A 23,067-nucleotide genomic window follows, 5' to 3' on the forward strand; every position below is an offset into this window, starting at 1 on the left:
TTTTATATCTTCACTATTATTCGCCAATGTAGAAAATAGTAAAAATAAGGAAAAGCCCTTGAATGAGTAGGTGTGTCCAAACTTTTGACTGGTACTGTAAATTGACAGATAAAAATTCTATAGACAACCATTAGTTTTACAAGTATTATGACTGTAAACAGTCACAGTAACCAGAGCTATTTGGCCAAGTTCACACTTGGAGCGCTGGAAGGAACACACTGCAGGTGTGTGTGTCAGTCAGCTCGTCTAAAAACACTGTGTGTGTGTGTGTGTTTTGTAAATGCATGTCCACACACGATGCACTAGTAGTATAGAAGGGCAGTTGAAGTCCGTCAGGCCACCTGAGGATGCAGCTCTGGGCCTTGCTGCCTGTTCCTGTCCACGTCCTTCTCACCCTGAATGACCTCCAGACCAGACCAGGTTCTAAGCCCCTTTGGCCCCGTTTAGATTGGATGTGGTTCCTCAAGGCTGCTAGCGCTGCAGTGGGTGTCCTGCTAGCGCTGCTGTAAGCTGAAGTGTTTCCCAGGCAGTGTGCTGACTGGGTGTCAGCACTAGTATTAATACCCTTTCTGGAAATAGCCTGGGTCCTCCTCTCCATGTATGCCTCTGGCCTGGGTGTGGCCTGGGTCTGGCCTGCAACCCAGTGCTAGCTGTCCAGACCCCCCCCCCCGCGCAACCCCACGCTCCTCAGCTCAAATCTCGCCCGGGGCAAAGCAGAGCCAAGCGGCCGGACGTGCGCTGGGCTCCGGGGATAGCGTTCCTTAGCGCTGTGTGTCCGTGTGCACGCCGCAGCCATGGTGAAGTGTCTGATCCGCATCACCACGCGGGTCAATGTGCACCTGCGCATGATCAACCACTGCTACCGTGACGTCAAGGTGCGTGTGCTGAGCCTGGGCCCCCGCATGCTGGGCAAGGCCCTGGGGGTCCTGCCGCTGTATCCCTCCCTGACGGGACCGCAAGAGGCCGACGGGACCCCCCTGCCGCCCGGGAGCCCTCCGCCCTGCCTCCGGTCCCCCGGACCCCCAGGTAAAGGCCAGGACGCTGCTCTTCATGGAGCTGCTCTATATAGGATCTGCAGTGAAGACTTTGTTTGGTTTAATGGAAACAGATCGATGGCCCGGACGTTTGGTCCCAGTAATGTTCAGATTTCTGGGTGACTTATTCCTATTTAAAGTATCTAGAAAGAAACTTCCTTTATCTCCTGAGGGGGAGAACTTTGTCAAGACTTCCATTCTAACCGCATTTGATTTGATAGAAGGATTGAAATGGAAAAAAAAAAAGAGTGTGTGTGTGTGTGTGTGTTTGTTTTGTAAATGCATGTGCACTGGACTCACCACAGCTTTGATTCCAGATCCCCAGTTTTTCTTCTGAACAGGTAATGGCATTATTCACATTCTGTCGTTCCACGTCCTGTTTGCAGTTTTTTTTATTTTATTTTTTATTTTTATTTTTAATTTGCTGGGAAAATGTCGATGTTTTAGTTTCTACATTTGTCCCTGAATCTAAAGTTTCCTCCAGAGCGACAGGTGTAAAGTTTCACTGGAGACTGTCAGACTGCAGCTCAGTAGCAGATACTGTACACACACTAGTCATACTGTAAGGTCACCACGTCGCTCTTTCTCCAGATCTTTAGCAGCAGATCATTTTTACTACATTTATTTATGTCGCAGAAGTTTTTCTCTAATCGGGAGATTAGAGAAAGTGACTCTTTGAGACGCACTGAAGCAGGTTGTACTGACTGAGGCAGCAGATCCTGGGAAACTGATCTAATTTCTGCGCCTAAACTGGAGCCACTCAGTACGCCCCCCCCACGGGCCACGAGGAAACATGACCTCTGACCTGAGCTGCTGAGCTTCACTATATATTGTGTTTGGAGTGAATAAGTCAATGTCAATTATTGACGCCATTGAAAACAAACAAATGTAAGAAGTGTTAGGTCTCTATTTCATGTTGTGCATTTTAACCATCATTTTTGAGAAAAAATGAAACATACATTTTAAATAAAATACCCTTATGGCACATGTGTCCTGTTGTTTTACGTCAATCATCAAACACACGGGTAGACTTTTGGTGAAACGGCAAAACCCCAAACGGCCTTAAGAAAAACACAGTGCGAGTCCGGCTGCGGGGCTAGTTCTAGTTGTAGTCCCAATTCTGCTCCTAACCCCAGTCCTAGTTCTAACCATTACATTACATTTAGCAGACGCTTTTATCCAAAGCGTCCCAGAGTCCCAGTCCTGGTTCAGTCCATAGTTTCAACTCAGTCTTCTGCATGTCGGCGTATTACATGGTGACACGGCCGCTCCATCTCTTATCCATCGGGTCTAAACTAGAATAAAACCTGAGAATTGTCTCTCTATGTTGTATTAACAGTTGGTACCTCATCCCTCACCTGTTGGATAATCTTCATGTTTACCTTCTCACCTCGTACCTCAGGTCTGGAGTCTCTGCGTGACAGCGCTCACTCCACGCCGGTCCGCTCGGTGTCCCACAGCGACTCCTTCCTGCCGCGCTCCCGGAGCCACATGGCGGACGGCGGCGACAGGACGCCGGTGATCGCCGACGACGCGTACTGCCCCTCGGACAGCGTGCTGCCCACCCCCGTGGCGGACCACGGCGGCGGCGAGCCGGCCGCCTCGCGCCACGTCAACGGCGCCCCCTGCAGCATCGAGGAGGAGAAGGAGTCTGAGGCGGGGACGCCGGCGGCCGGGGAGAGCGGCGCCCCGGGCGGCCGGTGGGCGCCGACGGAGGGTTCCGGGGCGGAATCCGCGCTCAGCGAGGTGGAGCAGGTGAACAAGTTTGTCCTGAGCGTCCTTCGCCTGCTGCTCGTCACCATCGGACTGCTCTTCGTCCTGCTCCTGCTCCTCATCGTCCTCACCGAGTCCGACCTGGACATTGCCTTTCTGCGCGACATCCGCCAGACGCCAGAGTTCGAACAGTTCCACTACGAGTACTTCTGCCCGCTCCGGCGCTGGTTCGCTTGCAAGCTGCGCTGGGTCGGAGCGCTGCTCATCAACGACTGAGGAGGAACTCGGGAGGCTGAGAACCTCCATGAGCTGCTCCCCATCACTCCACAGTCACAACCTTCTGAGCGATGGAAGGTCAAGACCTCCCCCTGGAGGTTTGGACCCTGCTAGAAGGTTTGGATCTTCTCCTACAGAAGGTTTGGACCCTGCTAGAGAGAGTGGATCTTCTGCTGGAGGGTTGCTCTACTCCTCTCAGCATCCTGCAGACACAAGGACCAGGAGATCCTCCTCTCATCCTCCATCTTCGGTTACCTCCACTTCTCTCTCCTGCAAAGTTTCTTCTTTTGCTTTGTTTGAACTCTGGGTTTTTTCCTCTTTTTTTTCCCCCCCTTTTAAATTCAGGTCATTTCAGATATTTATTTTTTCAAATAACTGAAACTAAAAAATATAAAACCGCAATCAAAGAACTGAGGCGTTTTGTTCTTTGATTGAAACGGTTCCTTTCTTTTTGGAACAAAAGATTTTGCTGCAACAAATGATTGTTGCCTCATTTATTATTTGAACCTTTTATTTTGGGCAGAAATCTGGAAGGTGGTTTAGTCATTTACATTAAGTGGAAGCGAGTTTGGTCGGAAACCGTGAGAGGAGATCAGAGTTTTAACCGTTAAACATCAGAAGATCTGAGGGCGTCCGGGTGAGAACCAAAAGCCTTTCTTTTTTTAGGAAGACGTCGGTGACAAGGTTGGTTTTCACATTTAGTGAATTTTTTTAGGAATAAGTTTTACTGGAGTATAAATTCACTGGTGTACAAATAGAAAATGACAAAGATGGGTTGGTTTTCTAAAGTGTTTTTTTAACAAAAGGGAAACTAGTCACTGGTGTGAAACTGAGGAACAGTCTGTTGAGGACAAACTGGACGTAGAGTAGGTAGACGTGCAATGTTCAGTTTAATACATATAGAAAATTTGCACTTTGTTTTTTTTTTTCAAAACTTTGATCATTTCAAAGATCACTTCAATCTAGTTTGAATTATTTGATTTTTACACTGAATTTCAGAATTATTTACCTTTAATATCAACCTTGTGTTTAGGTTCTTGTATCATAATTATAATTACTGTTAGAATAAGAGTGTACTTTTTGTACAAATTAGTTTGTTTCCTAATATATACTAACAGGTTTCCATGTATATTTTAACAGAAGTGAAACGTTATTTTGTTATGGAAGATTCAATTATACCTTTTTTAGCGCCGTGTTTCAAGTGAGGTCAGAAGCATTTACGGGAAATATGAACGGATGGTTGGAACGAAACGAAACCAGATCCAGATCCCTGAGGCACCAGCAGCCGTCACTGTGTGCACACCAACAAACTGTCTCGATGTTCAATATTCTTTACATTTTAAAACCATCTCCAGTTTTCTATGAAGAGTTTGAGACGTGACGACGCAGCTCCAGGCAGCAATAACTCTAATGCCTGCTGCATTCTGGGTAAATTCTTTTTTTTTTTTTTTTTTTTTTTACTGTGTTTGGGTGCGACTGTACATCGGAATGTGGGTGAATTTAAGATTAGAACGGTGGAAGTCATGATAGGAGAGACGGTGACGGAAAGGTAGAGGATGGGAAAAAAGAGGACGTGAGGACCGGGTTAAGGCAGCTCTAGCGTCCCTCTGCTCTTCTGAAGCTGTGAATAAAGTCTGGGATGGAATCGAGGAGGTGGTTGGACTGGACAGGGCTCGTCAGCGTGGTCTTTCTAGACGAGACGCATGAAGGAGCAAGTCGCCGACGCTAAATCTAATTTTATTTCAAGTAGGAAGTTCGTTTCGAGGGAAAAGTACGGCTGTATATATTTTCTTAATTCAGCGGACGTGGAAAACTCCAGGTCCTGAAAGTAAAAGTGCCGTTTCCGTGTTTTTGATCCACATAGTTGACTCAAAATCCCGGGGTGGGGTTTTACTTTCTGAACCCAGAGTTTCCACCTCCGACGTTTGCTGCAGTGAAGATATGGATGCGGAGAGTTTGGCGGTTAATTCCATGACGTTTACGGCACAATAACGGTCGATAAGTTCAGTTGTGTGTTTAGCGTCATGTAGCTTCGACGGTCCGTCTGAACATGCAACAAGCGGCAGCAGTATTCTACGAGCAATAATTTGTGAAACTGTTCAGAGCAAATACAGACGACGACGGGCCATGAAAACGTCAAAGTGAATGTTTAATACTCGATAACATCTTTATTTTTTATCTTTTTACCGCACTGAGCTCAATCCGTCCTGGATTTTTATCGTATCAGTTTGTTTTTACGCCGTTTGTTTCTCTGGATGTTTCTGTGCCTGAAATGCTTGAAAGAGTCAACGGAACTTTCTGGACGTCCACACTGATCCGGTCAACGAAGGGAAACCCTGTTGGAAATGAAAGTGACTGGTTTTGAAGCTGTGACGTGGTTGGACGTCAGTGTGGGAGTATTTCCTGAACCACCTCTTCTTCAACGCTTCCATTTGAGATGCTGCTGTCCTGACACCGTTCATTTTTAGAAGGAGTGATCGTTCTGGACCAGGGGTTTCCAAACTGCAGGGTTTTTCATGCATATTTCTTCTTAAAATATTCAATAGTCAACCTCACTAATGATGGCGGGTTTTTTTTATGAGCAGTTAAACCAAATGGCGGTTTATTATCGGCAGGTAAAGTGGGCACACCTTTATTTTGGGAGGGTTAGGGCTCCTCAGCTAGAGCTTAGTGTTTGGGAACCCCTGTTTAACAAGACCGTTAAGGTTACGTTATGAAGTCGCGTACGGTACCAGAGTTTTCTATCTAAATTAGCTGTAAAACATGTGTCTGAGGACCGTATCTTTTAAACATCAACAGCGATACACATCATTAGTAACGATCAGAAAAGGAGTTTGAACCCAGCGAAGATCCAGGTCCAGAAAGTAAAACTCCTGTTTCCCTGTTTTAGCTTCATCCCGACACTGATCCACATGATCCGCTCTAAACCCCGGAGTGGAATTTTACTTTCTGAACCTGGGGTTTCCAGCGCTGAACCAGCCGATGTGACATCTCACAAACGCACATCTGTTTGTATACGGTATGTGGATGTTACTCCTGTCTTACTTAATGTACACAAAACACAATATTTAACTCCATGTGCCAAATCCGGGTCCCGTCCAGCCCCTTCCATTCCAACCCCCGTCCGTACGAAAACACCGTTTCTGAGTCTCTTGTAACTGGTGCCATTTCAGAATTACAGATATTCAGACTTGAAATAAAACTTTGAACAAAGAAAACAAGCTGCAGCTTCTGGAGTGTTTTGTTTTTCCCTGTGGTGCAAAACAACAAGGTACTTTTCCAAGTACCTGTACTTTAGTATATTCAGTTTTGAAGACCCCCATCAATGACATTTTACAGCAAATATCTGCCTTTTAATTCAATTGTGATTTTTATTTGTATGTATTTGTAAATTACCACGACTTTACCTTAACTGTATTATTGTAAATTACAAATCAGAATGCGTACGAGCATCATCTGCTTATAAAAGCTACAGTAGTACTGAATGAAGAATTATTGTCAGGGCAAGTACTTCTAACTGCAAGTACTTATGTACTTAAGTGTATGTACTTAATCTGAGCACTCCTTCCACCACTGATTTTCCCCAAAGATGTTTGAAATAGAAAACGCTTTAATACTGCCACCTAGTGGAGGTGTTGTAAATGTAAAATGTTTTATCTTTAATTACAAACAGGACACAAACTGTGAAAAACAACCAATGCAGACCAACAGATCACAAAACACAAACTTTACAGTTGAAAATGTACAAAACCTGCTTCAGCATCACAGGGTCGGCCCTAGTTCATGCTGTAGGACGGTTTGAGGAAGGGTCTCTGGTGGGTCTGGGGCGTGGGCACGGCCATGAAGCCGGGTCTCCTCCCCGTGGGGGCGGCGGAGCCCCCGGAGCCCCGTCCCACAGCAGAGGGTCCGGACCAGGACCGGCCGCCGGATCCACGACTGCGGGAAAAGAAGAAGTGGAACCCCATTCATCAGCAGAACATTTGAACATTTTCCTGCAGGGAGGTTGGTCTGTTGCTAGGCAACAGCAGATGCAAACAACAAAAATCAAGTCTACTTCAGTTATTTCTGGGAAATATGTTTACCAGATTCAGACGATAAAGTCAACACCAGTTTCATAGCTGTGTCCAGCACCGAGATCACTTAAATAACTGAATTTTTAAAGACACTGGAAGGTCCATTTCTGCATTTTCTCCAGGAGCTAGGCTAGCTGATCCCCTCCACAACCATGCATTGAGCTAACACAGTTAGCATGCAGTCCGTCGCTCTATTGGTTCAGGACACATGAATGGACAGGGATGAAATAAGTGTCGAACACTGGTTAAACAGGTTTTTAAGCGAGGTGTAACTGTTGTTTATGGGGCATAATGTGAGTAAATAGTGTTGATAGAGTTTAAACAAACTAGTTGAACTGAAACACTGAAGTATAATGTCTTTAATGGTTTCAGATAAATGAGATGAAATAAACAGTTTGTATGAAGAGGCTACAGACCCCTTGCTGGAGCCTCTGATCTTCTTGGCGTTCCTGAACATGTTTCCCTTCTTCCTCTTCTGTCCTCGCCCGCCGCCAAAGTACGTGGACGCCTCTCCGTCCCCGACGCCGTCGTCTCTGTCGTCACGGTGATGCTGCACTTCGATCCAGCCGCTGGCATCTGCGCCGCCGCCGCCGGGCTGCTCCTCTGGTGACACGGAACGGAGCGATGGAACCCATGAAACGCACAGCGATCCGGGCCGGGGTCAAACGAGCGGAACTGGATCTCACGATACTACACCATCTCCACATATTGACATTTTATACATAACAAAAATATTTTTCATAGAACAAATTCAGTCCAATACAAAAAACATTCTCAGTTAATTTCTGACTATGGTGGTAATTAATTTAAGTAGTAGACGGTGGTATAACTGCCAATGTGTCGATATTACAATTTTCAAATTGATTCATAAACTGAATCATATCCGAGTATTGATCTTTTCCAACGCAGCCCTAATAATACATGACTTCAATTCTTCTTGTATATCAAAACACAAATGGGTGCTATGCAGAGTTTTCTTCTTGTCGTGAAACGCCTCCACTCACATTTTAACCCTTTAATACAGAGGATATGGCAGAGCTACAAAATACACTCTTTTTTGGAGAAAAAAGACGAGCGAGTTCCAAAAGCCCCACAAGAAAATAATCCCTTCAGCCCCTTCAGAAATAATCCACTGGTTGCAGTTCTGTCTCCTACTGTGGGAGATTCTGGAATTCACACTGGGCTCGGACGATCGTGCAAAATCCCAATCAGGGGGGTGGGGGCACACGCGTGGGGGTGTAGAACGTAATGTAATGCTGCTCCCGTTTCAACGCTCTGATTTTTCCCAGTGGATTTAAAAAAATAAAATTTAAAAAATCTTCTGTCATCAATGTAAATCGCGATCAATGGAGTCGATTGCTGATAGACGATTTAATCGTAAATCTTAAATCTGCCCATGCCTCATTCACACATTTTATAGAAGAATTTTATAGAAAGAATTTGTCTTTCAGTTCAGATTTTTAATGACATTCACTTATTGTTTTTCAATCAAATCGGAATTCAATAATATGTGCAAACTCATAAATAAGATAAAAACCCAAAGTCTTTGACCCGTCATACTCCTCCGGGGTAAAGACTCCTAAATGAATCTGTAATAAGGAGGTTTCAGTGTGGGGACTCACCGGGAAGCTTCCACTCGCTGTATTTCTGCAGAACCTCCATCACCTCAGCTCCGTATTTCTCCAGCTTGTCCTCCGTCACCCCGTCCACCTGCAGCAGGACGTCCCGCTCGGCCGACAGCGTCTCTGTTGGAGGGGTTGAATAGATATTATATATTTAAAAATCATCAAAAAAACAATTACAAAAACTGATAAAAATAACATTTCCTAATCAGAAATTTTCATTCAAGACATTTTTGCGATATTTATAAATATTGTTTTGATCAAAATAAGACCAATTTACAAGATTAGCAGCAGTGAAAGATAAATACATTCCAGTGAGTTTGGACTCAAATTTAGTTTCAGTACACACACACACACACACACACACACACACACACACACACACACACACACACACACACACACACACACACACACACACACACACACACACACACACACACACACACACACACACACACACACTTTTTTTTTTAAGGACTTCAGCACAAAAGGGACCATTTTCACGGTATCCCAGAACTTACATTTCTGAGGATGAAACTCTAGCACCAAGGACCTGGTCAGAACCCTGCTAATACTGTGCGCTGTGTTTACAATTTTTGATTAATTCTGTGTTTTGTCTCTGACCTGCAATCTTCTTGAGCGTGTTGGTGGAGAAGATGTTGTAGTAGTGCACTCCGAACACCTTCCCCATCTGCTTGCACAGCTCTACCAGCTCCTGGAGACACTTCTGCACCATCTGTTCCCTCTGAGAGACGCTGTGAGAGGCAGCTGTACGGTGCCGCCGCAGGCTGGAGGAGCTCTCTGTCTCATAGAACTCTACCTGCAGGAGGAGGAGACCACCACCCAGTGAGGAGGAGGACACCAGTCTAAATATTGTCTGGGGTTGTAGTCATGGTAATATTGTAGTATAATTAAATGGTGTGTAATCTATTACAGTAAAGTAATGGAGTTTTCTGAAATAATCAATCAACTCATCAAAATATCCACATTACTAATGATTGATCCCACAACGTTTCTTGTCTGTAAAAGGAACAATCACCCATCAAATGATAAATATCTTGGTATTTGTCAGAAAACACCAACATCCCAGCTGTGTTTCTGTTTCTGGGTGCATCTCAAGACCTGCATGCGTCCAGAGGAGACGTCCGTGGCTTTGGCTCCAGCAGAAATGTAGGCCACGGCCTGACCGTTGTTGGTGATGTAGAGATCTTCCACAAGGACATTGTCCAGAATCAGCTTCTTGAAGAGCCGGTCGGCGTTGTGGCGGGAATAAGCCGCTCCCATCCCAAACATCCCGGTCTGCAACTTGGCACTTTTAGACCCTGAGGCACGACGAGACGGAGGGAAAATCAAACCACCTCCGCAGGTTACCCGGTGAAGAACATACACAGAGACACCGATATGCACCGGCGTTGTGCAGGTAGGATGAAGGAGCAGTTGCTACCGAGGAAGATGTCCACAAGCATGTTGAGCGTCAGTCTGTTCTGCTGCGCTGACTTCCCGTAGCGCACTCCCACCTTCTCACAGAAGTCCTGCACAAACCTCACGATCTTCTTCACATCCTCGCTGACGTTCCTCATCTTGTATTGCTGCAAACACAGGAAACTTAAGAGTCAAACAGTTTCAAAAAAGGCTTTGGTTCCACGCTTTTATTGCTAAGAACTTCTGGTGTTGCCTAGCAACCACAGCCACAATCGATCACTTTGAGCTTGCTAACCTTTACTTTTACCATGAAGTAGTCACCAACATACTGCAAGTTAACATTATCAACCAGATAAAGAATTACTTTAAACATGTGCTCTTGTAAATCACTGTTGGCAAAGTCTTTAAGCAACAATCGACAGGAGTTTGTCCTCCAGGAAGAAGTTAACCAGTACAAACCAGTCCAGATGTAGAACTAGATAACCGGTCCAAACTCTTACGTTGGGTCGTGCACAGTTGTCGCAGGTCACCTCCGGGTGCTGCTTGCAGAAGCTGCTGTTGAAGCGCAGCTCTCCAAAGTACGCTAGCAGCTGGATCCTCCTGCAGTCCATCATGTTTTCACAGAAGTGCACCATGCTGTGCAGGTTGGTGAAGTGTGTCGCTTTGGCCTGACGGTCACCGTTGTCCACTGGAAACACAAGTTTGGGTTCTGTCACTATGGCAACGGTGACCTTTCGCACTGAATTAAATGAGAAAGTTATTGATCTGGGGTCAGTCGTAAAAACAGAGAGAAGCGACGTACTGGTGAGGATCCTCTTGATGCGAAGCACGTCGGAGTAGGAGTAGAAGAGCACGCAGTGGGACACATCCCCGTCTCTTCCCGCTCGACCTGACTCCTGGTAGTATCCTTCCACCGACTTAGGCAGGCTAGCGTGGACCACGTAGCGCACGTCGGGCTTGTCGATGCCCATCCCGAACGCTATGGTGGCACAGATAACCTGGAGAAGGGGGAGACAATCAGCATCACATATAGACTCTCCCAGAGGAACAGACATGATAGTACACCGCGTTCCAAATTATTATGCAAATGATATTTTTCTCAGATTTTCCGAAATAGTCGATGCAAATGACAGTCAGTATAATTTCAAAGCAGAGTTTCAAAACATCTTATAGGTTGTAAAGAACTGCAAATGGTCATTTGTTGAATGTGCAGCATTAGGAGTCATATTTATTGAAATCAAAAGTTATTTCAATCAAAAACATCTTAACAGGCCAAGTTACATGTGAACATAGGAGCCTTCTTTCTTATCACCTTCACAGTTCTTGCCTCCATTGAACTTGTGAGTTTTTGTAGAGTTTGTTTGAATTTCTTTGCAGGATGTCAGAACAGCCTCCCAGAGCTGCTGTTTTGATGCCAACTGCCTCCACCCTCATAGATCTTTTGCTGGAGGATGCTCCAAAGGTTCTCAATAGGGTGGAGGTCAGGGGAGACATGGGACACCATGAGTTTCTCTCCTTTTATGCCCATAGCAGCCAATGACACAGAGGTATTCTTTGCAGCATGAGATGGTGCTTTGTCAGGCATGAAGATGATTTTGCTACGGAAGGCCCGGTTCTTCTTTTTGTACCATGGAAGAAAGTGCACAGTCACAAACTCTATATACTTTGCCGAGGTCATTTTCACACCTTCAGGGGCCCTAAAGGGGCCCACCAGCTCTCTCCCCGTGATTCCGGCCGAAAACATGACTCCGCCACCTTCTTGCTGACGTGGCAGCCTTGTTGGGACACGGTGGCCATGCACCAACCATCCACTACTCCATCCATCTGCACCATCCAGGGCTGCACGGCACTCATCAGTAAACAAGACTGTTTGAAAATGAGTCTTCATGTATTTCTGGGGCCCCTGCAACCCTTTCTGCTTGTGAGCATTGCTTAGGGGGGGGGCAATAGTAGCTTTATGCACAACTGGAAGCCTCTGGAGGATCCTACACCTTGAGGTTGGCTGGACTCCAGAGGCACCAGCAGCTTCAAATACCTGTTTGCTGCTTTGTAACGGCATTTTAGCAGCTGCTCTCTTCATCCCATGAATTTGTGGCAGAAAGCTTCCTCATTCTGCCTTTATCTGCACCAAGCCCTCTGTGCTCTGAATCAGCCACAAATCTCTTCACAGTACGATGATCACGCTTAAGTTTTTGTGAAATATCTAATGTTTTCATACCTCGTCCAAGGCATTGCACTATTTGAGGCTTTTCGGCAGCAGAGAGAACCTTTTTCTTTCCCATATTGTTGAAACCTGTGGCTGCTTAATAATGTGGAACCTCCTTCTTCAGTAGTTTTCCTTTAATTGGGCACCTAGCAAACTAATTATCACAGGTGTCTGAGATTGATACCAGTGATCCAAAGAGCCCTGAGACACAATACCATCCATGAGTTTAATTGAAAAACAAACAATTTCATGTTTACGACACTTAAATCCAATTTGCATAATAATTTGGAGCGCAGTGTAATCGATTAAATACTGGATGACCATTTTAAACTTTCTATGGACAAACTTAGCATCTTGACACTGATCATGGATTCCCTGATCAGTTCCCTGTAGAGGTACAGGAGACTCAGTTGTTCCTCTTTTCTTTCTTTTTCAGTAAATCTGTTATTTTCCAGTTCAGGGATCTGATGTTATTCTGTGATGTCATCGTGAATTCAACCATCAGTTGCCACAGTCATTATATCAATGTAGAAATACTCAACAATGAATCGCCAAAAAATAAAAAAATATTTTCAACATTTTGACCTCATGATGGACTGGATTGATGCTTTGTTGGGTAAACGCTCCCAATAAACATCTTGTTCACAAAATCTTAGATGAAAAGGTTTTTTTTAGCAAGAAGGATTGAATCAAATAGTGACCTCATCAAAATCCTACACAAAACCCCGCCCTACTAACAATCCCACCTGGCAGCCGTCTTGGTTGATCCACTTGCTCTGGACGTACTCTCTGTCTCCATCGCTGAGTCCTGCGTGGTAGGACAGCGCCAGCAGGCCGGCTCGCTGCAGACTCTGTGCCATGCTGTCGCAGTCATTACGGGACAGGCAGTAGATGATGCCAGAGTCACCTGCCACAGGAAAGAAATCACTGCGGGATACGGCGTACAAAACTACTTTAACGACACGGTGACAGCAGAGCAGCAGGGACAGCTCGTCTCTCAGCTTACGTGGGTAATGTTTCTTGATCCAGCCGATGCAGTCCTCGTCCACCTTCTTGGGTTTCTTGGGCAGAACGGTGTACTTCAGGTTTGTTCTGTTGAAACTCATAGTGAAGCTGAAACCAGAAGAACATAAAAGTGTGACAGACTGAAAGTGAACAGCACTGGGGATGCCGCCCCAATAGCGGTACTAAATAGATACCGCTGATGAATAAATACGGGAGTATCAAAAGGTCTGATGTCATCAAGGCTTGAGCCATTGTGCAAAATTGTAATCACTGATTGCTGGGGGGGGGGGGGGGGGGTTGGGCAGCCATCAGTGATATTCAATTTTATCAGGGGTGCACGCAGGCGGTGGGGTTTGTGCGCGCATAAAATGTCATGTAATGCGGCAAGTGCAGGATTTCATATTTACAAGTAAAGTATTAACACAAAAACATCCAGTTTTTACTTGATTAAGTCCCATAGCAACTGAAAGCAACGTGGAAACGTGCGTCCCGACAGTGGGGTTGCACGTTTTTTTTGGAACAGTACAGCGTCAAGACTTGGACAGTCCCTTAACTACCCTGTGTCTAAAAATGTTGTTTCATACATGTAGGAAACAAACAAAAATAAATAGATATAAAATAAAAACACAGGCAGGGGAGCCAACGCACACCACTGTCTAGAGGAGAAAAAAACGGTTCCAATTCTATGAGTTAGGGTTACATTTTAGGTTTAATATTATATATTGCTATGTTATAAACACAAGATTTGCATATTGAGCGGCAGGTATGTGCGGGGGCCATATTAATGAGGAATTCCTCATAAACCTCAGCGCTCCTGCGATGTGCGCACAGCAGAGCAGAGCGCAGATCACGGGCGCCCCGACAGGGTGTCTCCTCCCAGTGATCAACACTCCGCTGTGCTGCTGGGGGTCCATGCTGGGGGCCATGTGCCTTTTCTTTTTTGTTGAGCACCTTCCCCTTTAAAAGTCTCTGTATGGGACTGAAGGGGGAAAGGGAGACCCCATCACTAGTGGTTACTGGACAGCTCTGAGCGGAGAGGGGGGACCCACTGCTGCCTCTCTCCCTCTCCCCTCCTGTTTCAGAACACTGTCAACTGCACTTACACCATTTCAATTCTCTGATTTTTCTTGGCGGGGGGAATTTTTTTTTAAATAAATAAATAAATAAATTTAAAAAACGCCTGTCATCAATGTCAATGCCGATAGACGTTTCATTGTAAATTGTCATTGGTACTGTTATTGGCACTGGAGAAATTAGCGGGTTCAAATTCAATAGCGATAAATATGGTCTTTGAGTTTTTTTTGTTTTTTTTTGTTGTTTTTAATGGCATTAGACAGCTGGGGCCCCTTTAGGGGGGTTTGCGGATTTAGGTCATTGCAACAGTAGTTGGAGACGTTGCTGTCAATGTTGTGAAGTCCAGTCAGTCAAGCATGGGCGGGCCCCTAGATTCATGGGGGCCCTCAGCAGTTGCATGCCTTGCCTGTCCGTACAGATTTGTGAATTTTTCTGCAAAATAACTGCTACGGTTATAGTTCGATTTCAACAGTTTGTTTAAAATTGTGATATTAAAGTTATATTGTTCATTTTAATGAATAACGTTTATTGCAACCTTTTGCAAAAACAATATTATTCATTTTAAATAATGAATATTCACTTTGTGTGCTGTATTTGAGTTTGTTTATTCATCATTTTAGTGTAGTACAGTGGTTCCAAAACTTTCTGCAGTTCCTTACCCCTTCAGACATCCAACCTCTAGCACTAGGGTCAGTGCACTCTCAATTGTTGTTTTGTTGCCAAGTTTGTAACCGAACCCCAACCTTCCTTATATGGAATAATAACAGTTTATTCTGTTCTTCATCAGTTGTTGTTTTTTTTGGCCAAATATGCAAAAGGAACCGATCAACCGAGTATCGATAAAGTACGAAACCCATAAGTATCATCAAGAGTAGTAGTATCAATAAAATCCCAATGATACTAATCCCCAGATGGGACGCTGACGGGTGTCAGTTCGAGCACTTACACCTGGGGCTTGGCCATCTGCAACTGGTTCAGGATGTCCTTCTGAACTCGGGGCGTGGCCGTTGCTGTCAGAGCCATGATGGACACTCCGGGAAACTTCTGACGGAGCTCGTGCAGCCTCTTGTAATCTGGTCGGAAGTCGTGGCCCCACTGGAAGGTGAGATACGATTTTTACGTTTTGACGAATAATGCAAATAATGAATGAATTATGTTGACCTCTACTTTGGGCTAGCGACCTATAGACTTCAGGGAAAGACTTTTAATAATTTTATTATTGGCCTTTTTTTGGCATCCACATTTTACAATTTCATGTTATTTACTGCCTTGGCCACACGGTATGAACCCACCTGACTGACACAGTGAGCCTCGTCGATGACGAAGCGCGACAGAAGGCCTCGGTCGTACAGGTTCTGCAGAGCGCTGATCAGCCGGTTGCTAGCGCTCACCTGGGGAGGAACGTTCAACCGGGTCACTTTCAAAGTGATATATAACAAAAGAAAGCAAAACTGTATCAAGTAAATTGTGAACATTTCATGTTATACTCCAGTTTTGGGGGAAATTCACTTTTTATTTCCATGTTTCAAAGGGTTGCCAGTTCTGATTTTCTGAAAGGAGACACTGCTGTTCATACCCAACTGACTTGAGGCTTTACAGCTGATCACTGCGCCCAGTGGACAGAAAGGGTTCTGCCATCAAACCTAGCTCTGAACGTAACCTAATTTAAAACAACTAACATCACATTTTAATGTTTTTATTTGTGCTGACTTAAAATGCATTACTTAGATGACTCAGCTTTTGAGATGCTGCAAGGTGTATTTCCATTATTTCATAGGAGCTAGGCTAGTTGCTTCCCCCGGCAGCCTTGCATTGAGTTAACACAGTTAGCATGAAGCCCATTGCCATCTCAGCACTTGACACAAAGGGATGAAATTCCTGTTGACCTTGTATGAATCTAGGTAAGAGAGGGGATTTCCACAAAAAATAGGAGTATCCCTTTAACATTCTCTACCTTTTCGGGGGTGACGTAGAGCAGTTTGATGATGGGGTCTTTCTTTGACAGCTGCATGTAGATCTTCGATGCTTCGCTGTCACTTTTATCACCAGAGAGACTCGTGGCAGGAATCTAAACACGACGTCAAGCAAACAAAGCTGAGCGCTGCACCTTGTTACAAACACTGATAAAGGGCTGTGCGATGCGTTCCATCAAACAGAGACTTGTGCGGGAGCCTTTCGAGTCTATGGTGTAATTATAGAGCGACGTACACATAACACCACAACACGTGAAAATCTCACTAGTGAAATCACTGTTTGAAGGTGAAAAACTTTGTGCACATCGCCATTTGACTTTTCACGTGATCATCTCAACTCTCACGTCGTGCTGCTCCATAAACATATTGTCCCGACTCAACTTCAGCCGGGAGGTTCGAGAACCGCTTACGTCGAGCGTTGTGAGCTTCTGGATTTGATCCACGATGAGCGACTTGAGAGGGGAGATCACCACGGTAACGCCCACCGACACGCAGGCAGGAAGCTGGTAGCACAAGCTCTTCCCTCCCCCTAATTAACACCAAGAAAAATACTTTATTAGAGAGCTCCAGAGGTCTAATTAAACCACATTGTGGAATGTGACTGGTCCAGACCTGTCGGCATCAGGATGAAGGCGTCCTCCCCCAGCAGAACGGCATTGATGGCCTCCAGCTGATTGAACCTGAACTGGTGGAGGCCGAAGCGCTTGTGGAAGATCTTCATCATCTCCGGGCAGTGGGGGAAGTTGAACCCCCTGAAGCGGTCGTGGGCGGGGTTCCTGTAGCTGGGCTCTGCAAAATGACAACACAAAAATAAAAAATAAATACATGAAAGAACGACAGGAAGACCAAGTGCTTAAAAACACGATAGTGAGTAACAGGGTAGAAACGGTCGAGTCCGACGAGGTCGTCATCAAAACGTGACACTTGCATTAAAAAAGTATTTATATTTGAATATAATATTTTTACATTGATATAATAACACATTATCTGCTGTTCCTTCAGAAGAGAGGGACATGGTCATTTAGCAGAAGCTTTCTATCCAAAGCGACCTCCTTCCTTACAATTATTCATACACCAATGGACTCAGCCTTCAGCAGCAGTTAGGGGTTCAGTGTCTTGCTCAAGGACACTTCGGCATGCTAGCAGGACCTTTACTTTTAACCTTCTGATTACTAGACGATCCACTCGACCCCCTGAGCTACTGCCCCCAGTCTTCCTAGTCTTCCCCCTACTTCAACTTCATCCAACCAGCGAAGCTAATGAGGGGATCCAGTTTTCATCGATATCTTTACGAAGAAATGTTTTGATAATTGAATTTGATGTTATAGAGATACACAATATAAAATGTATCCCTTCATCCATTTACTTTCATGGGTGTCATATGTGCTATTGATTAATAAGACTGTAGGATAGGAGATGTAGGATATTGTTTTTGTGAATCTCCCTTCATAATGAGAAACATAATTGCTTGATAAACCCCAAACAAGCTGCTGATGGCTGTGTTCTGACCTGGGGAGGTGATCTTCGCAGGCCTGGCTGCAGGAGCCGGCGTGGCTGGTTTATGCCCCGCCTCCCTAACTGCTTTTGCGCTCTGGTGTCTTGCGGACAGCGAGGAACTCGGGGGTTCGTCAATGTAATCTGGGATGTCGGACTCGTCAAAGTCGTCGATGTCGAAGTCGTCGAGGAACAAGTCCTTCTCTGCTCCTGCGTCTCCCTCAGAGGCGCCCCTTGCAGGCCTTGTTGCTGAGGTGACATCGTGACCTCTTTCAAGAACGACCTCCGACCTCTTGGGGGAGAAGAAGAGATCCGGGGCTTCGGGGGATTGGACCGCTGAGCTTCTGATGGGTGGAGAATCACAGATACTGCGAGTCCCAGGGAATGTCCTCTTAGTGAGAGGAAGAGGAGGAAAAGGAGAATGGAAGTCACTGATGAAGCAGTCTGACTCCTCCAACACGCTAGACTCATAGTCCACGGAGATGACAGAATTCCTCTCGGACGGAGGCTTCCTGGTCTTCTCCTGCAGGGAGGATAGCGCCGTACTAGGAGTGTCACAGGAAGAGGAAGTCTTCTCTCTGAAGACGGGTTCAAAGGTCACCGTGCTGTCTGGCTGCTGCATCCTAAAGGGGGCGTGGCCGCCGATGGCTAGGATTCTCTTCCTGGTCGACCAAACGGAGGAGAGTTATTGTAAGTTGGACGTCATCATTGCCAAAATATGGACTTGATAGAAAAGTTATTTCTCTGGGAAAATTTGTTTTGGCATCATGGTCTGTCACAGTTTATCACAGGCCTTTCCACTGCCTTTGTGTGCCGAATGCAGTGGTGGCCTGGTTTTAACCACAGGCCACAGTTAAACCCAGGCCATGTTACAAAAGCTTGAAATGTAATTTACCTACATGACAATCCAATAAAATAAAACAATAATAAAAGGCATAACAGTAGAAATGTTTTTTCATTAAAATAAATTAAAAATATTTCATTACTAATTAATAAATTAGCTATCTATCTACAGTATGACTGTGACTGAGCAGGCAGCCGGAGATAAACAGAAACTTTTAGTAGCTGCGTTTCGGGCATACAAAGAAAGAAATGTAATTCTTTCCCACCGCCCCCACCGTTGTTTTTTTATAGAAATAAAACCCATTTCGTTCATTTAAGTATGAGCGGCCACGGCCATCAAATAAAACAATTTGGAAAATGTCTGCTTTGTGAAGGTACTAACATGTTTAACCAATGAATCGAATTAAATTAATGTTTGAACGGCCTGCAAAAAACAGACTATGCAAGGGGAAATTACTTAAAGCTCGACTTTCCCCAGAGAGAACCCAGTTTGGCACCGCAGTGATCACTAGTGTCCACCAGCAGGTAAGGTGGTGTAATGTTCACTGTACCTGTGAGCCCTCTGTAGTAGCAGCTCTGTTCCACAGGAGAGCGCTATCAGCTCGTGCTCGGGGATGGAGTCGACCAGCCTGCAGATGGACGACATGATGCTGAAGAGCTCGGCGTCCAGACCCGGGTCTGGAAGCAGAGATCATTTCATTAATTGGAAAAACTATTTCCATTCAATTAAAAAAAAACAAAAACAAACCAAAAAAAAACAAAAAAAAACCTGTTTTATCTTTCGGCTGGGAAGCACAGACTATCTGCGGGGCCGAAGACGGTTCCCTGTTGCTTGGAAGGCTTTCCATGCTTTCTCGTCTTTCAGAATCAGAAAAAGTTTTCGACCTGTTTGAAAAGAAACAACATAATGATGAGGTGTTTACAGCTTCCTGATGTACTTCGTTCACCTCTCTTTAAGTTCCATATCCATAACTTGAACATATGTAAGTGTGAGACCAACCGCCCTGTGAGGATGGAACAGAGTGTGATTCATTATAATGGTTTAATGGCTGCTATTTAAACTCAATTCAGGACATTTATAAAAGGACCTGGATACTACTATCAGTATTTAAACATGTCTTAAGTGAAAAGGAAAACCCTGGTAGTTTTTACCTCAACCTTATTTTTTGATAACCGATTCAACAAAAATGAATCAAAAGGTACAACAGGTAAAACAGTAATTAGAAGAAAAACAAAAAACCTTTTCTCAACCGTAGAAATTGTATAGGTAGTCTCGTCGCTGACGGGGGAAGGAGGAATAAAGTCGAGGTTGTCGTCAAAGTCAGACTTATCTTCAACCAATGGGTTTGCTTCCATCCATGCATTGTCATCCCCTGCGAGGAAAGGAACATGTTTTGCTTTGAGAGCAACAGGGCTGCCCCGATCACGAAAGTTTAGTTAACGGTCATACAAATAACTGTTACAACACAACATTTTTTTGCCTTTTTGTGCATTTTATACCACGATCACAGTAACTAATTATAACATCTTATAAGTGAAACCATCTCATAATTATAACAATTTACATCTACCTTGCAGAAGAGCCAGTTATTAACATTGTACATACTATCAGTGCATACTATCATTGTTAGACGGTCAATTTTCCTCAACCAAACTGATTCACTCGATTCCGTTTCATTTGTTGCAGAACTTCTACAATTGGTTTTAAATTCCCCTTAAATTTAAAATGATCTCGGTCAGCTCAAATAATTGCCATTAGGTGATTATTTAGTAATTGCGACTGCTCTTGCCACAAGTTCAGAGCCAGATGGAACCATCTGAAGGTGAAGGATAGTTACCTCCTCCTTCTGGAAGGTTCTCTGCAACGCTCTCGTCTTCAGTGTCGCTCACATTAGACACCGGATTAGCTGCCCGGCGACGGTTCCTTTTCACGGGCGAATCCTCAAGCTCCGACTTTGCTAATTTCCAACCATCGCCGTCTTCATTCGACGCTGTGGCTCCACAGACATCTTGCTCCACATCCAATGTTTTTATACTACATTGTTCTTTTTTGGCAAATCCACGTTTGTTTGCAGCATCCTCGTCTTTGTCTGACGTTACTTTCATTTCCATTTTGTCATTGAATAGCAACGCAGAGTCAGAATTCTTGCCTTGGATTTCTGGGCTGCGTAAGACACTTTTACCTTTGACGGGCATTTCGAAATCATCAAAATCATCCCACTCGTCTGATGGGAATCCGACAAAAGAATCCAGAGCTACTGAGCTGGTATCCTTGTCGGATTTAGAGGCGGCTGGGGTCACTGTAGTGGCAGAAACTGCGGGAGGAGGCTTGTTGGGTTTGGGGTTAAGTGGCGTGCTGGAGGAGCCCGGCTGGGTTTGTGAATTAACTGGGAAGTAATTGTTGATTTTGGCATTTTGAGGTCTTTGGTGCTTGTGTGGGAACATCAGAGAGGTCTTTGTTACTGCCTTGTTCTGAGGAATATTCACACAGCGATTTGCCAAACCACTGGAGGAATTTACCTTCGTGGAAACCTCAACTTTACTGGTACCCGATGCAGACTTCTTCTTAAAGAAAAAAATCCTGTGAAAAGAGAAGGTGTGAGCAAAACATGCATTAACATTTACAAAATGCTAATAATACCAGTTCTACACACCAACCTTACTAAAAGTGGCATTACCTAGCACTAGTTCAAAACGTAAGACTTCTCAATGATTCACTGAAATGTCAATGATTCAGTGCTGTCTTTCACAACGGAAGATTAAACTGCCGGTTAGAGTCAAACACTGGGGAAAGACACCCTGAAGCCCCCCTCGCTGTTTATATAAAGTTTATTAATATCACCCGTGTCCAAATTGCACCAAATTCGACACTGCATGTGCTCGGGTCCCCAGCAATACACCCACCAAATGTGAAGAAGATTGGATGAACGGTTGTCAATATAATCAAAGGACGTGTATACAGACAAAGATTTCTTCCTTTATAGTTAGAAATAGTAAAATAGTTAGATTACTCTAAATGAAAGCTCAAAGCCAAGGTCCAGATCTTTAAAGCCAATGTCTGTCCAACAGACACCGGAGAGGCAGCAACTCCCCAGAGTCAACTCCAATTGATTTTGGGGAGTTGACACAATTGACACTACCGCTCCCTCTTCTGGAGTTATTTTTACTCTACATATTTTTCTTGGACAGCACCCGGTCCCAAATATAAATGATTTTGGTAGCACTGTCATATCACTCAAAGGTTAATGATACTAGTGTGTGTGGAGTGCGAGTATAACAAGGACAACATTTAAACAAACTTCTGTGACAAAAAGTGCAAACCCCAATTTGGGAAGCACTGGACATTTCAGCAAATTTCCCTCAAGAGTTTTAGAATCTAGTAAATCATTGTCTAAAAGCGTTGTTCTATTTAAAAGAATATTGATATTTTATTGGTTAAATCAGAGAACTTGTTTAAGTAAAGGCATGTACGAGCAGAAGCTAAAGACTTGGTCCAATTGAGAACGGTCCAAACAGCATGGATTCTTCCCAAAAGTAGAGGTTTGCGTGTGTGCGAGGAGGGGGGGGGTTAATCCTGTTTGTGTGTGTGATCGCAGTGCTGGAAAGTACCTAAGTAGGAGTATTTTGTTGCTCTAGTTCAGTAAATCTTTCAAGTATCTACTTACTCAAGTATATTCAGCTTCAGAGACTTTTGTCTTTAACTCCACTACGTCTCAAAACAGGTATTATATCAAAGGAATCTATCAAGCTGCTCGTCATACATTCATCATCTCCAGATGCTTGTAAATGACTATGACCCGACTATGTCAGTGGTACTTTCAATCTTACTAGAGTAATTCTGTGTATATACAAGTATAATGTCCGAGTACTTCTTCCACCGCTGTGGGGTGGTTAGTGTATTTCACTTGTAAGCAAAATATTTAACGTCTGTGTCGGGGCTTGTGTGTGTGTGTGTATACACATACATACATGTACAGTATACAGTATATTTTCTTGGTCTTTGTCCTTTCACGCTTTTATGTTTTATTACACACATCAAAACGGACAAAGTCCGACGCTTCGTTTCATTTTTCATTCCTGCTCCACTGAATCCTCCACCAGTCTTCTTTCTTGGGCTTCATGGACTTGACAGTGAACCGGCAGTGAGATAGAAGCTCCACTCACCCCGGTTTGGGTTTATCCGGACTCCGCTTGCTCTGGGCGGCGGTGCAGTGTCTCTCCAGCTGCTGCTGCAGGTTGTTCAGCGGGAGGGCGGCCATGACAGCGCTCACACGGTTAGCTTCTAGTTAGCCTCTGGTTAGCATCCTTCGATCCACGGCACGACAGCCT

At 44.6% G+C, this 23,067-nt stretch overlaps 2 protein-coding genes across 4 annotated transcripts in view; one reads left to right on the plus strand and one right to left on the minus strand.

Moving 5' to 3' along the window:
* Nucleotides 1-6,183, plus strand: part of frmd5a (FERM domain containing 5a) — a gene marked incomplete at its 5' end in the record, with an annotated part of 48,827 nt that extends 42,644 nt beyond the window's left edge. For both annotated transcript variants that reach the window (XM_080001990.1, XM_080001991.1), the window contains one exon: nt 2,437-6,183. In XM_080001990.1, coding sequence (XP_079858116.1) covers nt 2,437-3,023 — 587 coding nt within the window. In that variant the 3' untranslated portion in view covers nt 3,024-6,183. The remainder of the gene's footprint in view (nt 1-2,436) is intronic.
* A 521-nt stretch (nt 6,184-6,704) lies between these two features.
* Nucleotides 6,705-23,067, minus strand: blm (BLM RecQ like helicase). Of its 2 annotated transcripts, XM_080002149.1 has the most exons (21): nt 22,903-23,067; nt 20,577-21,319; nt 19,979-20,111; nt 19,508-19,623; nt 19,290-19,416; nt 17,911-18,557; nt 17,014-17,190; nt 16,812-16,930; nt 16,383-16,496; nt 15,721-15,819; nt 15,375-15,523; nt 13,356-13,462; nt 13,096-13,256; nt 10,946-11,141; nt 10,644-10,831; nt 10,166-10,310; nt 9,844-10,043; nt 9,346-9,541; nt 8,719-8,841; nt 7,513-7,699; nt 6,705-6,959 (listed from the first exon to the last, which is right to left on the minus strand). In XM_080002149.1, exons 1-21 carry the CDS (start codon nt 22,995-22,997, stop codon nt 6,800-6,802), a joined length of 4,182 nt encoding a protein of 1,393 aa, XP_079858275.1. In that variant the 5' UTR covers nt 22,998-23,067; the 3' UTR covers nt 6,705-6,799. The 2 variants fall into 2 exon arrangements, with proteins under 2 accessions (XP_079858275.1, XP_079858276.1); XM_080002150.1 differs by lacking the exons at nt 6,705-6,959; nt 7,513-7,699; nt 8,719-8,841 and having other exon boundaries at nt 9,525-9,541; nt 9,761-10,043.

Source organism: Zeus faber (genome assembly GCF_960531495.2).
Source record: "Zeus faber genome assembly, chromosome: 6".
NCBI classification, from domain to species: domain Eukaryota; kingdom Metazoa; phylum Chordata; class Actinopteri; order Zeiformes; family Zeidae; genus Zeus; species Zeus faber.

Bases quoted from the DNA above. Each gene is read 5' to 3' on its own strand.
- blm (XM_080002149.1), bottom strand. From the start codon at position 22,997: ATGGCCGCCCTCCCGCTGAACAACCTGCAGCAGCAGCTGGAGAGACAC. The intron at 19,624-19,978 runs GTTTTTTGTTTT...CTTTTCAAACAG, and splicing joins ATTTCTACGGTTGAGAAAAG to GTCGAAAACTTTTTCTGATT. The intron at 13,257-13,355 runs GTAAGCTGAGAG...TTCCTGTGGCAG, and splicing joins GATCAAGAAACATTACCCAC to GTGACTCTGGCATCATCTAC.